The sequence below is a fragment of the Fukomys damarensis genome, unplaced genomic scaffold, assembly GCF_012274545.1.
Source record: "Fukomys damarensis isolate Sample0158 unplaced genomic scaffold, DMR_v1.0_HiC HiC_scaffold_23, whole genome shotgun sequence".
NCBI classification, from domain to species: Eukaryota; Metazoa; Chordata; class Mammalia; order Rodentia; family Bathyergidae; genus Fukomys; species Fukomys damarensis.
In genome coordinates this window covers 32868469-32882279 of record NW_022900935.1, presented here as the reverse complement: position 1 = coordinate 32882279, position 13811 = coordinate 32868469, and the positions used below count along the sequence as shown (strand labels likewise).

General features: G+C 55.8%; 2 protein-coding genes across 2 annotated transcripts in view; one reads left to right on the top strand and one right to left on the bottom strand.

The window, feature by feature from the left end:
* The window catches only part of Usp24 (ubiquitin specific peptidase 24), a 145345-nt gene extending 143502 nt beyond the window's left edge, over nucleotides 1–1843 (top strand). The window contains exon 68 of the mRNA XM_010610426.1: nucleotides 997–1843. Within this exon, the coding sequence (XP_010608728.1) occupies nucleotides 997–1059 (63 nt within the window). The 3' untranslated portion in view covers nucleotides 1060–1843. The remainder of the gene's footprint in view (nucleotides 1–996) is intronic.
* A 3395-nt stretch (nucleotides 1844–5238) lies between these two features.
* Nucleotides 5239–13811, bottom strand: part of Pcsk9 (proprotein convertase subtilisin/kexin type 9) — a gene marked incomplete at its 5' end in the record, with an annotated part of 11516 nt that continues 2943 nt past the window's right edge. Inside the window, 9 exons of the mRNA XM_010610425.2 lie at nucleotides 5239–6299; nucleotides 7526–7704; nucleotides 9180–9354; nucleotides 9892–10040; nucleotides 10233–10406; nucleotides 10973–11156; nucleotides 11740–11936; nucleotides 13118–13259; nucleotides 13429–13562. Coding sequence (XP_010608727.1) covers nucleotides 6078–6299; nucleotides 7526–7704; nucleotides 9180–9354; nucleotides 9892–10040; nucleotides 10233–10406; nucleotides 10973–11156; nucleotides 11740–11936; nucleotides 13118–13259; nucleotides 13429–13562 — 1556 coding nt within the window. The remainder of the gene's footprint in view (nucleotides 6300–7525; nucleotides 7705–9179; nucleotides 9355–9891; nucleotides 10041–10232; nucleotides 10407–10972; nucleotides 11157–11739; nucleotides 11937–13117; nucleotides 13260–13428; nucleotides 13563–13811) is intronic.

Below are 13811 nucleotides of genomic sequence, written 5' to 3'. Positions count from 1 at the left end.
AAAAAAAAAAAAAAAAGGAAAAAAAGAAAAATTTAAAATAAATAAAGCAAAAACAACAATACACACATCCAGCTCTTGTTCCAGACAGCTCTGCCTGCAACAGTGGGAGACACCTCACACCCCAAACCCAAGCCATCCTTGCCTGCCTCGGCACCCTGTGTACCAGCACAAGCCAGGGTGCCCAGGGGTCATCCTAGCCGGCTCCACGCACACATAGGTCCACAGATGTTTTACACAGCGTTCGCCTGTCTCTGTATGTCCCGAGCACCTCAGTCTGGATCCTTGTGAGAAACACCTGCCACCACTCTGGCTGCCGTCTGGTCCACTTGCAGAGCCTGTCATAGCTTTCCTTTTCTGCTAGATAAAAGCCAGAACCCTCCGCAGTCTTGCTTGACTTGTCCCCTGCACCACTTCCCCGCAGCAGTTGCTGGTTTTAGTTTATCAAATACACCATGCTCTTCCTTCTCCGGCCTTTCCCCTTCACTCCATCTAACTCCTCCATGTCACCTCCACAGAGTTTGTCCCCTTCTCCCATGCCACTGCCACTCAGATCAGTCCCAGGGGATGTGCCAGGTCTTCAGAACTGTTGAGTGCATAAACCAAAGGCCACGCCACTGGTGACAAAGGCAGGATGCAGGCCCAAGAATGACCCAGAGCACACCTGCAGGTGAAGTGCCCAGAATGGAGCAGGTGGCAGTGACAGCTGGTTTCCCTCTGCTTTGTCCCACTGCTCCTCAGTTCTGAGAAGAGCCTGCCTGTGGGTACAGAAGAGAACAGTGGCACCCCTGGGTTGCCTCAGTGACTGACATAGACATGAGAGTGCTCTGCAGAATCACAGAATGTCAAACAGAAGGTATAATACCCCTGCGTTTTAGTGTCCTTGAGTAAACAAGTTGCTAGATGAGGACTTAAATTACAGAACATAAACAAGGAAGTGAGTACAGAAAATCCCGCACACACTAACTGCTGATTTTCACTTGCTGTTCTCTTCCACAGGGTTCAGAATCTCCCATGATGATTGGTGAGCTAAGAAGTGACCTTGATGACGTCGATCCATAGAGGGATGTAGCCAGCACCTGACGAGACCGGATGTCAGCAACTTCTGAAAACAGAATCTCATCTTTGAAACCCTTGGCAGAGCCTGGGGACAGGCCAGGAGGCTGCAGGACTCTGGGGGCCACGTCCTCAAGGAAGCTGCCTCGTCCACGAGGAGGCTGGGAGGAAGCCAGTATGGGCCAGCTCTCCGGTCACCGCCCACACTTGGGTGGACGTTTCTGTGGAGATTTTAGGAAATAAAGCTAGCGGCAGATTTTTGTTACATGAACATACAAGAGTGAGGGTAAAGCTGTTGCTTTCTCCATGATACAACAAAAAAAAATTCCTTTTGCTTTTTATATTTTAAGAAAGGAAAAAAAAGAGCTGCCTTTAGGTTTGTGGGGGCAAATTTTTAATCTTGCAGTAACATTTGAGTAGGAATATCCAATTTAAATGATGTAAAGATAATGTGGTAAAATTCTTTTTCGTTGTAAAATAGTAGTTAAAGAATTCAGTTTACACAGACCTTTGTATTTAATATGTCTCCCTCTTTGTATAGAATTTCTGATGAGTCTGATGTGAGCCCTGGGCATAAGCTTAAACCCTGACGAAATGTTGCCAGGATCAAAAATTGGGAAATTATTAAGCTCTTCGAGGTATTTTTCTGATATGATTAAGATTTAAAAGAGCAATAAAAAAAGCTGTGTTCTTCCGAAGTGCAGGATGCATCTTTGACATCAGTCATTAAAGAAGTTACGAATGGTTCCCAAATTTTAAAAACAGCAAAATAAAAAGCACTTTAAGATACAATTTTATTGAGTCTGACTTCATAAAATTATCTTTTTAATGCTTGGAGACATATTGAATAAACTGTAGTCTTAAGTCATGTGATCTGCAATCATTTGCTTTGACTGAAAACATAATTTCTGAAGACCTTGGTAGTGGTCACATATGAAATTAAGAATCTGAATGGGTGTCGGGGGGACCCTGCTTTATGAGTATCATGATCCTTTTAGTGCACAGAAGGGATTTAAGACTGCTTCTCTTCAACATGACTCATCAGCACTGAAAAAGCAGGGTGGAAAATGTTCCCAGAAGTCACTGGAGAGAAGCAAACATCACCCGTAGAGCTGCAGTTCCCACCTAACATCCCTCTCGTTTCAGGTTAGGCACCAGCTCCTTCTGGGGCAGGGGTCAGGTCACACCAACGCTCCTGTATTTGGAACATTCTGTGTTTTGAACTGGTCATCCTTTTTGTCCCTGTTTTGCCTCTAGTTACAAGTTCTGCCTCATTTTCAGCTCACCACGTGCAGAACTAGGGCAGCCTTCGGAAGTGCCAGGTTAGCACTGTTGGACTTGCAAGTCAAAGAGGCGCAGCCGGCCCCAAAGTGCCTTTTTGATTGCTTCTGGATTTGTGGGAACGTGTGCCAGGCAGACAGCTCCGCTGCTGTGCACTCTGGTAACCCTTCTTCACTCGCCTGTTCAGCTGTGGAAGCTCCTGTCTGCTCAGACTGGTTTGTACTTCCGTAACTTAGCACAGGCTGCTGACAGCTTCTGTCCGACACAAGAGAGTGGAAGGGCCAGAGAAACAGATGTAGGCAAGCAGCACATCTGATGCGGTTCTGGTGTTTTTGCAGTTTTGAATGTGATGTATTTTGAATATCTCATATCCTACCTTGTCCCTCCTCCAACCCTCACCTTCTGTCCACACCCCTCATCACATAAAGATTGTGTGGGACTGTGAAACACTAGCGAGGATACCTGTTGGAATATCACCGCTGGCTACTGCACTCTCAGGAGCCCCAAATCAGGAGTGAAGTCACCACTTCTAGTCCCCTTATTTCCTATGGAAACCGTCTCCTGCCCTGACCCTGATGTCCTCATGCAAAGCTGCATCAGGGTCGCCTCACTCCAGCTTTGGTTCACTTCCTTATGTTGTTTCAGTGAGCATCAATTCCACTATGCCAGTAACCACTTGATTTCCAACAGCTGCAGTCAACAAACCTGCTGAGGACTTTTTTAACGTAGTACCACAAAGTGACAATTGTGACAGGCTTGCCTTGCAAAAGTTGTCATTTTTACTGCCAATTTTTTGGATGAAGATGTTTTTATAATCTTTCACAACAGTCTGCAAATTGAGCAAGAATTGCACAAAGGACTCAGTGCTCCGAGTTGTCAAAGTTGTACAGTGAAGGCCGTTCTGGGCATTCCGGACACAAGCAGGCGTCCCGGGGCAGCTCACCCAAGACGCTCCTGTGGACTTGTGCAGCCACTGGCAGCTATAGCCTAAGTCTAGGACCTAGAGCGCCGAGCCCTCACTCCCTGGTTTGCCCTGCCCTCCCTGCTGACATCAAGGCGTGTGTAGTACCCTCTGAGCTTGGAACAAGCAGACTGGAATTGTCCTCTGCTACCTCTTTGTGTACAAAATCTTGTTTATTAAATTTCAAAAGAAAGTAGATAAACTAGGAAAGAATCTTAATTCTAAATTTGGTTCATGTGTGGCAGAGTTCTTGGCTTCCAAAGTACAAAATAAATTTTTCAAAAATATATAAAGTTGGAGTCTCACCAACATTTTTCTCCAGATGTCAGAATTTGGCCATTGATGGGGGCATGCTGGGCCTGAGGCCTGGCACCAACTGGCTGTGTGATTCTTGGCAGGGCCATGGGTCTCCTGAGACTTCACTGATTGCATTTCAGGACTCATTGGTGGAGTGTAGTCAAAGATGCTGACCTTGATCCTGGCCTAGAGACATTTCTCGTATAGCTTCCACCTCTCCCAAAGTGGCCCTCCCCATCCTAAGTCATATTCTAGATCTTGTGGCCTGTTTTTTTTATGTGGGTCCCTTCCCACATGCTACTCCGGGTCTCCCTTTTCCTACATTTGAAGCCCTTTCTGCCAGTGCCTGGTGACTGTAGGGAACAGGGGACATTACTGTACACCTCTGCAGTAAGTCTGCAGTCTCCTGTGAGGCACTACAACACATGCTGACAAGAATAAAGACAAGAAACTGGGTCATGGGCTGATCTGAGCTACTCTGGGCCCCAAAGATAAGGGGTGCCAAAGGCACCCAGTATTTTATTGACTACAAGCATGGGAAGGTAAGGGTATGCTTTAAAGACATTTAGCAGCAATGTGAAGAGTCTGGAAGCATCTGGTGATGGCTGATAGAGATAGCTAATACGCAAGCAGGGGAGGTAAAGGGGGAAGGCACTGCTTGTCTTGTTTGGAGATGAAAGGGTGCCGATACTAGGTTACAATTAACCAGCAACTCATCAGGTCAGTGAGAAGCCATAAATCAGGCAGGGATTTGGTTGGAGCCAGATTGACCTTGGCTGGAAGTGAACTTGGCCGGCCGAGCCCTGCTATTTTAGGACTAGGACTTAAGTCTCAGTAGCAGCCATTAGCAAAGGAGCCATGCTAGCCCAACTCTGCTATCTGACCTGCTCATTTGAGTTATGTAAAGCTTCTGTCAGACTTCTAACATAATATAGCTGAGTTACAGAAAAGCAAGAAGCACATGCCAGATAACCATGTGAGAAATCAAGCTGTCCCTTCCTCCCAAGTGACAGCTGTCGGAATGTGCGTATCTAACCCCTGGACAGGTGACAGCATCTCCTAGGGAGGGCAGGGGTCTGGATGGCACAGCAGGTGTGGGGCCAGAGGGCCATGAGCATGTTCCCACACCTGACACAAATTGTCAGAAAACAAAGTTCAGAAAGGTTTTTGCCTTTGTGGTAGATCCCTTATATGGGACATGGGCTGTGTAGAGACAGACCTTGCTTATGACATACTGTGCCCCAAGAAGGAGCCAGAGGTCCCACTCCAAGTAGGATAGTCCACAAACCTGTCAGGAATCTGAGATGACTCCTGTCCAACCACAAACAGCAGCTGTGCACAAGTTCCGTCCCTTACAGAAGCAGTGGTGACTGGGCCCACAGACATCCACTCTATGGCCTGAGCCTGCTGCAGGGAAAGGATGGGAGGGCACCCTGTTCAGGTGAATCCACCAATGGGTTCAGGAAGCTGGGGCTGGGGCTGAGGCCACTGGGTTCCTAGGCAGAGCGCACACAGCAAGTTCCTGCTCCAGGCTCGTCCAAGGCTTGTCACCCCACCACCACCCACTCCCTGCTGCAGTGTCCACCTAGGCACTAAAGTCCAGGCCAGGTCATGACGAAGTTACTTTTATTTTTAAAAGTCACATAATAAAAATACTACAAAACCCAGAATAAATACCAACTTACAAAAGCCCAACAGGTCTGGAAAAGCTTCTTGCTATAAAAAGACAGCAGACAGAAGAAACCAGGAGGAAGACGTGTGCTTGTACACTCGCTTGGGCGAGCACTCGGGAAGGGACAGTTGTACCCTTCCACAGCCCACCAAGCTGTCAGGAGCCACCTGGGCCCAGGGAACCTGCAAGCCAGTGCCTGGCCTGGCACATCCCAGCACCATCCCACTTCATACAGTGTACACTGGTGGGCACCTGCCTTCTCTGGTGCCCATTTCTTCCTCTATCAAGTAGAGTGCCAGGGCTGCCATGCAGAGAGCAGAGTGAGGGCAGCTGGGAGAAACCGAGGCATCGTGCTCGTCCCAAGCCTCACCCCACAGGTGTGGCAAATGGATTTCCCATCAACCAGGGATCCCAAAGGGGCTTCTCTGAAGTGGGAGGGGATATAGGGCCACCAGCTCCTTGCCCTCGCTGCCAGGCTTGGTGCTCAGCCCCTTCCAGCCCCCACATCATCCTGCAGGGAGAAGGTATCTCACAGGGAGGCTTGCCTGCGTGCCTTGAGAGCTCAGACATAGGTCATCCACTGTGGGCAGCAACATGGGGACGCTGGTAGGCAGAGCATGGCTTCCCCTGCCGTGACGCGGAGGTGGGCATGGGAGGATGGGGCGAGCTGCAGCGCAGGATGGCGTCCAGGCGAGACCCTAAGGTTTTCCCAGGCAAGGAGGCCTGGCAGCGCCAGGCAGCACCAGGCAGGAACGCTTCTGCCCCTGTGGCCCAGGCCCTGGCCCCGCACGGCTGCCCATCCTGGCTGGGCTGTCACTGGTGCTCCAGGGAGGCCTGCTCCGAGGCCCGGCTCCGGCAGCAGATGGCAGTGGCAATGGCCACCATGGCCGCCTCACTGGCCCTGCCCACTGCCTTGGTGTCACAGCTCCTCACCACACATGTGTTGTCCACGGCGTATGCCCCAAGGACCAGAGAGGCTCCAGGGAGGGTGCTGCAGCCCGTGAGGGTCCAGCCGTCCTCACAGGCCACGGTGACCTGCCAGAGCCAGGGAGAAGACAGCACAGGTCTATACTGCCCAGACTCCACCTCCGCCCGACGACCCTCGAGGCCACACCCAGTGGCCCATGCCCAACACCAACCCACACTGTGCTTCAAACCCTCCCACGCCAGGCCAGCCACATAGAAACACCTCAGCCCAGCCGTCCTCTCCTTCCCCACCCACCCACCGCATCCCAGCGCCTCCCTCACATGCTCGCCCCAGCCTGCACCAGCACAGGGACCCTGTCCAGCGGCCCTGCTGCTGCCTGTCTCCCCTGCAGCCTCAGCTCAGTTCCAGAGTTAACCTTGCTTGTGCTCCCACACACCCCAGCCTCCAACCCACCCAGCAAAACCCACAGTCAGCCCTGTGGCCCTCGGGACCTACTGACCTGGCCCTGACCCTCGCTAGGCCACCCCTCCTTACTAACTGCTCCTGCTTCTCTGTCCTCTTGATCACAGTGCTGGGGATCAAGTCCAGGGATCCCCAGCCCTTTTTATTTTTATTTTGAAATAAGGTCTCAATAAGTTGCTCAGTTATATGGGCTGAGCTCACACATGTGATCCTCCTGCCTCAGCCTCCCAGAGTGCTGGGATTACAGATGTACACCCCTGTGCCTGGCCCACACTCCCACTTTTGCTCAGCTGTTCCTTCTGCCTGAAAGTGTTCCCTGTGATGTCCCCTGGCTTGTCATCCTTCCCGTCTCAGTGAGGCCTCTCCTAGCCCTCCTCCCGTTCCCTTGCCTGCTTCACCATCCTCCAAGGCATCTTTTCAGCACTGTAGAACCAGAAGAGGTGCTGGGGAGTGGGGGCAGAACATGCTCCGTGCGTGGCCCCTACTTGTGAGCCCTCACCATGCGAGTGCACCCCGGGGCTCCAGGATGCAGTGGGGCTGGCCGGGCTCTCCTACTCTGCCTCCCCACGCATCCTTGCCCTCCAGGCAGGGCCTCCCTGCCCTCAGTGTCCCCTCCCTCGCGTCATGGCTGTGTCACCTCTGCACCCTCAGAGTGCAGCTGAGCTCCTGGCCCTCAGCAACCTCTAGCAGGCCTGGCATTTCTGCGCACCATGTTTACCGAGTTCTCTATGGGCAGCAGGGTCTGGCCATGCCTCTCATGAATGTGGCCTGCATCCCAGCGCCCCACCCTGATGTGTGCCACTGTCGTGGTGGCACAAACACCGACCCCAAAGAGTGAGGGACAGATTCACATACCCGGCCCACTTCTCACCTGCTCCACAGGGGGTGGGGCCCCATGCTCCCTGACTCTGCACTCCAGGCCTGGGGCCTCGCAGCACGACGCATGCACGCTGGCCTCCCTGGGGCCCACACACTGGCCAGGTCCACGTGGCCTTGGCACAGGCTGACTGCGGGCACCAAAATCCTCAGCCTCCCAGTGGGCACTGCAGCCTGGGTAGAGGAGGGTCAGCTCAGTCACGGGAATGCTGGGGATCCACTTTATGCCCCCATATCTGTAAGGCCTGAGCTTGGAGATACCTAGGAACAGCTCAGGAAAGAAAGGCAGACCGGCCTGAGGCAGGATTCCTGGGTTCTCACCTCTACTCTGCTGATGACCTGCTGTGTGATCTTGGGGAAGTCATTCAACCTCTCTGAACCTTAGCTCAGTAAAAATATGGTCTCTTTGCCACTTAGATCAGAGCCATGAGAGAGGGCTCCAAGGGCTGAGACTCAAAGCCTCCCAGGCTCCTGCCCCCTCTGGCCACCAGGCAGAGTTCAGGCATGAGCCGGGGCACTGCCTCCATGAGCTTGAAGTCTGACACACCCACTGGTGCAAAACCATGGACAGTGGTCACTCAGCCGTACTGAGCCTCGGTCTCCCCATCTGTGAAATGGTGAGAGTAATATCACCTGCCCACAGGATGCTGCAACGGTGAAACACAGACACACCGACATGAAGTCTCAGCACTGTCTGTGACCGATCATAGGGCCCTGGCTCCTATGGCTCTCACAGCCCTGGGAAAGCCAGTCGGTGCACCCAGGTCACAGGCCCTGTAGCTGCAAAGCAACGCTTTGGGCTGTGCCTACAGGTAGTGACTGTCTATGGCTCTCACAATGTCAAGGTGGCCCAGGCCCTGGGCCTTCTGCTGGGTGTGCCCAAGGGGCCAGGATGCTGACCGAAGGCAGGCCTGGGCACAGTGGAGTCCCTGCCTGACCAAGGGCAACAGCACGTGCCTGGCTCCTCCACTCAAACCCAGCCAGCACACCAGCCTGCTATTCCAGGTCCCAAGCTGTACCTTCTGTCCCTGAACCATTCATGGCTCTCCGCCATCTCCAGACCCTCCCGGGGCACTCACGCTCCACCAGCCTCCTGCGACCCGAGGCCACCACCCTGCTCCTCGGGGGGAATTTCCTGCCATCTGTCAGGGCATACTTTCAACAGAGTGGCTCATTCAGACCAGGAAATGGACGTTAAAGCAGTCAGTGCTGATGGTAGTAAGAGCTGGGCTGTATACTGTCCAGCACCCAGCTAAAGGCTTAGCACTCATCCTCCCCGTTTCGCAGACAGGGAGGGAACCGAGGCATGCACCTGTTAAGAAAAGCACTCAGCTGCTGAGTGGGCTCAACCCGAGGTCTGCCCCACTGCGGACACAGCCTCAGAGCCCGTCCTTCCCTCCCCGCCCCGGTGAGGCCTATCCAGTACCCCAAGCCTGGATTTTAGGTGCCACCATCCAAGGCAAGTTCTACCTCAGTCCCTCTTAGTCAGAGGAAGCCAAGACAGGGAAAGGCAAAGCCAACCACCTACGGTTCCTGGCATGGAAGTGCCAACCCCAGGCTTGAATGGACACGCAGGCTCCAGAGTATGCCAATCACCCACATGTACCACGCCCACTGGGCTGGGTGTCAGGAGCAGGCCTGGCCCCTACCTGTGAGGACGTGGTCCTGCTGCTGGCAGTGAACACTGGGTTCCGTCCAAGCCCCCGCTGGAGCCGTATGGATGCTGCAGTTGGCCCAGGGCAGCAGGCAGCATCTGGCCACAGCATAGACGCCCTCGCCTCCAAATGCATTGTGGGCCAGGCACACCCGCCTGTCCCCGCGGACCTGGGGCCAGAGACAGAGACCAGAACCTGCTTTACCGGGATGCAGGCATGCAGGGGGCCCTGAACCCTCACCAGTGTCTCTGCTCCCAGCCCTCTGGGGACGAGGAGCACGCGCCCCCCTGGGCACACTGTTCTGCCAGTGGGCAGCTCTGTTTCCTGAAGTTCTTCCAGATACCGTGACAGAGGGGAATCCAGACCAAGGGTACAAGGCCTGGTCCCGCTCCGCCACAAACCAACCCTGCACTCAGGGGCAGAAGTGCCTGAGGCCATTGCGTCCACCCCAACGCAGCAGACAGCGGCCATATCCCCTGCGGCACCGACACCAGCCTTTCTGCTGGCATGGGAGTTGCCACCCCCAGGACCACAGGCTGACTGAGTGGAAAGGGCCCCGATCCATGCTGTCCCATGCTAGGCAGGCACCTCTGTCCCGGGGTCTCTGAGCATGGCTTCCCCAGCAGCCCCTGGGCGCAGCACCCAGAGCTGGGCTGTGGCCCAGGCCAGGAGCCCACATCCCACACAGACACACAGGGCAGGTCACCTCGATGCGCTCGCCCCTCCGCTTCCCGCTCCGGGAGAAACTGGAGCAGCTCAGTAGCTCCTCGCCGGGGGTGCAGTGGGCCACAGCAGTGGCCGTGCGTGTGGGTCCCGAGTGTGCTGACCACACCGTCCTGCAAAGCAGCTGCCCCACTGCAACGAGGGAGGCCCAGGGTGAGGAGGGAGCGGGCTGGGCAGCCCAGGGACCCTGGAAGGGCTCAGAGCCTGCTGGGGACGAAGCCTCACTCCCTGCAGGGAACGTGCTGACCGCCCCCAGCCGCGGAGCCTCCTGGAGGTGCGGCACCCCCCTCACAGGTAGGCCGCCCACCCCGCCACCCTGCTCACCCACGCCATGGGTGCTGGAGGGCAGCCTGGCCACCAGGTTGGGCGTCAGCACCCTCTGGTCCTCAGGGAACCAGGCCACGTTGATGACGTCTTTGGCAGAGAAGTGGATCAGTCTCTGCCGCAGCTCGGCCAGCGTGAGCTCGGGCTCCGCCGTCAGCATCATGGCTGCGATGCCTGAGGCGGGAGGGGGTGGTCAGAGGTGGAGGCTCTTCCAGGAGCGAGACCACTGTGGTTTCTTGCTGAGGCAAAGCCAGCTATTAAAACATCCTGCTCCTCCAGCTGGGCCGTAGTATTTACAAGTGAACTTCTATTCATCCCTCCATGCCTAGATCAAGTGTCCCTCCTCTAAGAAGCCTTCTCTGCCCCTCCGACTGTGCTGGTGCCTCCTCTGGGCTCCTGATGATGAAGCCCTGGCTGCTCAAGCTCCTTCCGTTCAAGTGCCTGCCTCTCCATCTCTGTGTTCGCACCGCTATGGTCTGGCTCTCAAGTGTCCGCCAAAGGTCCAGTAGTAAAGAAGTCAGGTCACAGGGACACCAGCTCCCCTACCCTCCCCTCCCCCACTGCCTCCGCTCACTCCACGTTCAGTTCCGGTTCCGGCAGAGGGAAGGCAAGCTGACCCAAGCGGTGCTCTCGCAGCTGCTCCTGCCCGCCCCAGCGCAGCCCGCGCATGCGCATCCTGGCACAGACCCTGTCAGCCCACGGGGTGTGAGAGTCATGGCGGCAGGGACTGGGTGACTCACCAGCTACATGGGCAGCAGCCTGCGACGTTCCACTCTGTGACATAAAGCAGGTGCTGCAGTCGCTAGAGGCGCCGATAATGTCCTCCCCCGGGGCAAAGAGGTCCACACAGCGGCCGAAGTTGGTCCCCAAGGTCCCCAGTGTCACTGGCTGGTCCTGAGCATTGGTGGCCCCAACTGTGATGACCTGGCAAGGTGAGGAGGTGGGTGGCAGAGAAGGGAGTGAGGGAAGGCTTCAGGGACAGACAGACCTCGCCAGCCATGCTGGCCAACTCCTACACACCCATCTTACACGGGGCAGCTGGGGAAGCCTCTTCCAGGCCAGGTCACACAGCCAGGACTACATCTGCTACCCGTGCCACCTTGCCAGGCTTCGAGCTGGCCAGGACAGCCCACACCCAAATGGCCCGACACAGGTGAGGATGTGGTGCCCACTGTGATGCCTCCCCAGGCTTTGTCCCCTGTGGTCTCCTTGCCATGCTGGTGATGAGCTCAGGGCAGGAGCTGCAGGATGGGGCCCGAAGATGGGGCAGGATGGGGTAAGTTGGCTGTGCCTTAGGCCAAGCTCCAGGGGTTCCTGGATGGCCTGGAGAAGAGGCAGGAAGATGGCAGAGAGCTCAGGGTGCCATCAATCCCCTTGACCAGGCTGGGGTAGGCCTCAGATTCCCAGCCTGGGGCAGGGGATGCAGAAGACCGACCTTCAGGAGGGACAGTGGCCAGGCCCACAGGTCCCCGCACCCCTCACCATGGGGCAGCACCCTGGCACCCACCTCTGGAGCCGAGGCTGGGGAGTAGAGGCAGGCGTCATCCTGGAAGTTGCCAGCCGCAGCGACCAGCACCACCCCGGCCCTCGCCAGGTGGCGGCAGGCAGCATTGAGGGTGCGGCTGTACCCCCCAGCCAGGGGCAGGAGCACCACCAGTGGACCCACAGGCTGGGCCAGCTGGCTTTTCCGAATGAACTCCAGGCCTGGGAGGACAGAGCCAAGTCACCTCCCAGAGACACACTTCCCCCTGCAGCCCCTTCCTTGTTGGCACAGATGGTGGTGCCCGAGGGTGGCCACCCCCAGTGTAGGTGCTGCTGGCAGGGCGCTTTTCTGTGCACCTCATCTACTCTAAGCTGATGGGCTCCAGAACACAGGTGGCCCTCATTCACCAGTCAGAGCCTAAAGAAAAAAGGCTGAGCTCCCGAGGAAAGAATTCGATGACCATGCCAGCCTTCAACATCCTTCACCTCCCTCCCGGGCCCTTCACCCCAGCAGGAGGGTCCTGGGCTGGGCGTGGTGCTCAGGTGGCCCCTGGGTCTTCAAAGCTTTAAGGGCCATGTGGGAGCCAGTGTCTTTCACTGGCTCAGGGCTCACTATGGGGGTCTGGCCATTCCCCAGAGCCGGCTCCAGCTGGACACCCTCTCTGGGCGGGCACCCTCTCTGGCCAGTTTTACCAGCTGTTTTAACAGGTGCCCCATGCTGGCCCAGGGTTGAGGTGTACAAGCCCTTCACTTGATGTCTGGCCACAGCGGGATGTGGTGAGCCAGGGCACCTCCCTCTTCTCTGTCCCAGGCCACTGTCCTAGCTCCGAGTGCCACCTCTTGGATGCCCACCCGGCAGACTAGATGGCTTCCCCTGCAGAGTCTGACAAAAGTCTGTTGTCTGCGCCTCTAACAAGTCTGCACAGCCACAGGGGCAGACAAGCCAGCCGTGGCTCTCCTGGCTTGAGATGTGAGCAAACAGGAGCTGAAGAAAGCTTGCTGAGATCACCTCGGGTCTATCCAATCTAAGACAGCACAATGGAAGATGGAGCTTTGTGTTTATTTTGTTGTTGTGATAAGATCTCCCGATGTAGTTCAGGCCGACTTTGAACTCACTATGTAGCCCAGGCTGGCCTCGAACTCATGGCGATCCTCCTAGAATTACAGGCATGCACCCAGGCCCAAGAAGACAGAACTTTTACAGGAATTGGAGAGGGGAACACCATGGGGTCGTGCAGAGCCTGGCCTGAGCCCCTTACCTTCGGAGCGTGTTTCTCCCTGTCCACTCCTGACCCCTGCCAGCTCTAGCCCTGTGAAGTGTGGGCCAAGGTCCCCTCTGCTCCCCAGTCCAGGGGCACTGGGGCTCCCTGGGCTTCAGCCTCTCCCTGCAAGGCCCCACTCACCTATGAGGGTGATGCTGACCGTGCCCTTCCCTTGGCAGTTGAGCACACGCAGGCTGCGCAGGCTGGCACCCTTGGCCACACCTGCATCCCGGCCGCTGACCACACCAGCCAGGTGGGTGCCGTGGCTGTCACATTTGCTCGCCTGCTCAAGCAACACAAGGACCCCGTGAGAAAAGCGCCCCCATCTTATGACATATCCACAAGGGGTGGATGGACTGACACCCCCACCCCACAACTGACCGCCAGGCAGGGGCAGGGACAGCCGGGGGTGCAGCCCAGAGGCCCAGGACGGGTGCAGGAGGGCGGCACACCTGTCTGTGGAAACGTGTCCCATCCTCCTCGGGCACACTCTCAAAGTCGGTGACCGTGACTCTGCCCTGGATTTCCCGATGGCCGCTCTGGATGCTGGTATCTAGAAGGTACACCTCCACCAGGCCACCTCCACCTAACCGGGTATGGCGGAGAGGGGAGAATAACCAGAGGTTGGCGTTAAGGCTGTGCATGCGAGCTGGCACTGAAAACGCGCTAACTCACAGTGTCTCACACAGAGCCTCACAGCTGCATGTGTCTGTTTAGACAGGGAGGGCTGGGAATTTAGCTCAGCGGTGCTGCTGCCTTCCTTGCAAGCAGAAATTCCTGAGTTCAATCCCTGGTACCAAAAAAAAAAAAAAAAAAAAAAAAAAAAAAAAAAAAA